This window comes from Cryptotermes secundus, unplaced genomic scaffold, assembly GCF_002891405.2.
Source record: "Cryptotermes secundus unplaced genomic scaffold, Csec_1.0 scaffold13159, whole genome shotgun sequence".
Classification (NCBI taxonomy): Eukaryota; Metazoa; Arthropoda; class Insecta; order Blattodea; family Kalotermitidae; genus Cryptotermes; species Cryptotermes secundus.
Window position 1 is genome coordinate 3207 of NW_019744191.1, and position 2082 is coordinate 5288.

A 2082-nucleotide genomic window follows, 5' to 3' on the forward strand; every position below is an offset into this window, starting at 1 on the left:
CGCTCCAAGGTATTCAGCTGGCCATCAGTCTTTTGAAGAATTTCCTCTTGCCATTTTGTTCTCCTCAGCACTATCTTCGCACGACTGATATAAACAAACAAATAAAGCTGTTAACACATTGTTACAATGCCAAAATTACTCTACAAAAACTATAATGGCAACTTCTGCATATATTTGTGACATATTCAAAAGGTGGTCCATTAGACAAATTTAAATGTAGTTATGTCTGTGCCTAAACATAATTCTATGAAGGCACACAGAGGCATGGAGGTAAGCTCCACATATCATTAACTTTGGCTTTATATAGTAAGTTGTCAGCTTCACTCTACCCACCATGAGAAAGCCTTCTATACTCATTTGATAGACTGGGCAAGCCCCAGCTGCACAGCACATAACTGACCATTTTAATGACACATACCAACCATATTTTGAGTGTTACCAGATTGAGATATTTCTAAATAATAAATTTGGCTTCTATCTCTGTTTATATCCCCATGTGGAGGCAGGTGAGAATGCCTCCACCTTAGCCCTGCCGAGTTGTGGAAAGCAATAAAAAGGGAACTGTCCCTGAAACCTTGACCTCCTGGATGAGTGGTTAGATGCAAGGCTGACAACCTTGGTCTGTACAAAAATTACTGCTACGAAACCAAAAGAAGTGAAAATCAGATCAAATCTGGCAGAATCTTTAAGGAAGTCTATGGCTCTTGCTAGTGATGATGATGACGACATCTGTTCTTCACCTTTATTTTCAAATTTTGCCTCCTGCTACTCAAATTCTACCCATATGTCCACTTCTCTCTGCTGCTCGCTACAAAATCTGTTCAGTATGTCATCCACACAAGGCACAGAATCTAGCCATCATATAAAGAATACCCGCAAGCGCCAATACAAGATAATGTAAATACTCAGCAGTACTTTAATAATAACTTCTTGGGTAATTCGGACATTTAAAATTATAGTACATCTACCAGACATAGTAGCATTTATAAATATGTAAGTAGAAACTTACTCTCTCTGTCCATCTTTCAGAAGTTTCCGTGCAAGCTTTCTATCGTTTTGCAGATTTTCTTCTATTTTCTTCTGATACTTTTTTATATTATCTCTCTGCTGCTTTAGTTGCTAAAATTAAACATACGAACAAACCATAATGTAATCCAATGTACTTCTATAAAATGCACTTATAATTACAACTCATGAGCAGAAAATAAAGACACAAATAAAAAAAATTCAAACTCAAGGTTATTCCCACATTACTACTGTTACTGTACAAATATTATACCATAATAATAAAACTTCCAACTGTTCCAACTTACCAAAAGAGCTTTGTCGTATTCTGTAACCTTACTCTTTGGCTTCTTACTTTTAGTATATAACATCCCCATTTTAATTGATATAGTTTAACTAAATTGCTTCTTTCAGAAAAATAGTATTAAATATCACGCTGCTTAATAAAACACAAACAAATTTAAACCAATACTGTCTTGAGACTTCTAACGCTTCCAACTCTTTCAAATGACTGACCAGGAACTGACAGTTGAACAACTGGTGCACTGATTACACACACCTGTAGACGCGTAACTGTATCATCATTAGTGTGTTCCGTAGCTCCGTGCTTCATGTGCTGCCACCTTTGCTCCGCTCTCAAATAACAGAATGGCAATATGAATTTATACATACGTGAATCTACTTGTCACAGAAAAAGGATTAAACAGGTATTTCTTCCGGAAACAGCAACAAATTCACACTAAATCTCTTTATTCGCTTTACTCCACAATAACGACCATAACAGTTGACTGATAGCCACAGCCAATTGCTGCAGAGAGGACACCTAAACTCACGTAACGGCAACGTTATTGTTTGGGACCCTCGCTACATAATTAATGTTCTGCTACCTGTGTGTAATTCACTAGAAACAGAACGGCAGTTTGAATTTGTATTTATTTACGTTCCGTAAATCCAGGTCGATCCAGGTTGTGGCTGAAACCACGGGATGCGGAACAAGTGCAAATACTTAATACTTGTACAATAATAGCATTACTTGAAAAATTAATTAATCTTATGATACAGTATTAATATAACCAT

At 36.5% G+C, this 2082-nt stretch overlaps 1 protein-coding gene across 1 annotated transcript; it reads right to left on the bottom strand.

Moving 5' to 3' along the window:
- Positions 1-3: 3 nt before the first annotated feature.
- LOC111874630 (charged multivesicular body protein 6-B-like) lies at positions 4-1506 on the bottom strand (the record flags this gene model as incomplete). The annotated part of the gene is made up of 3 exons (XM_023870276.2): positions 1314-1506; positions 1010-1119; positions 4-84 (listed from the first exon to the last, which is right to left on the bottom strand). Coding segments are annotated over exons 1-3 (260 nt in total), but the record flags the coding sequence as incomplete, so codon positions are not given.
- Between the last annotated feature and the right edge of the window lie 576 nt (positions 1507-2082).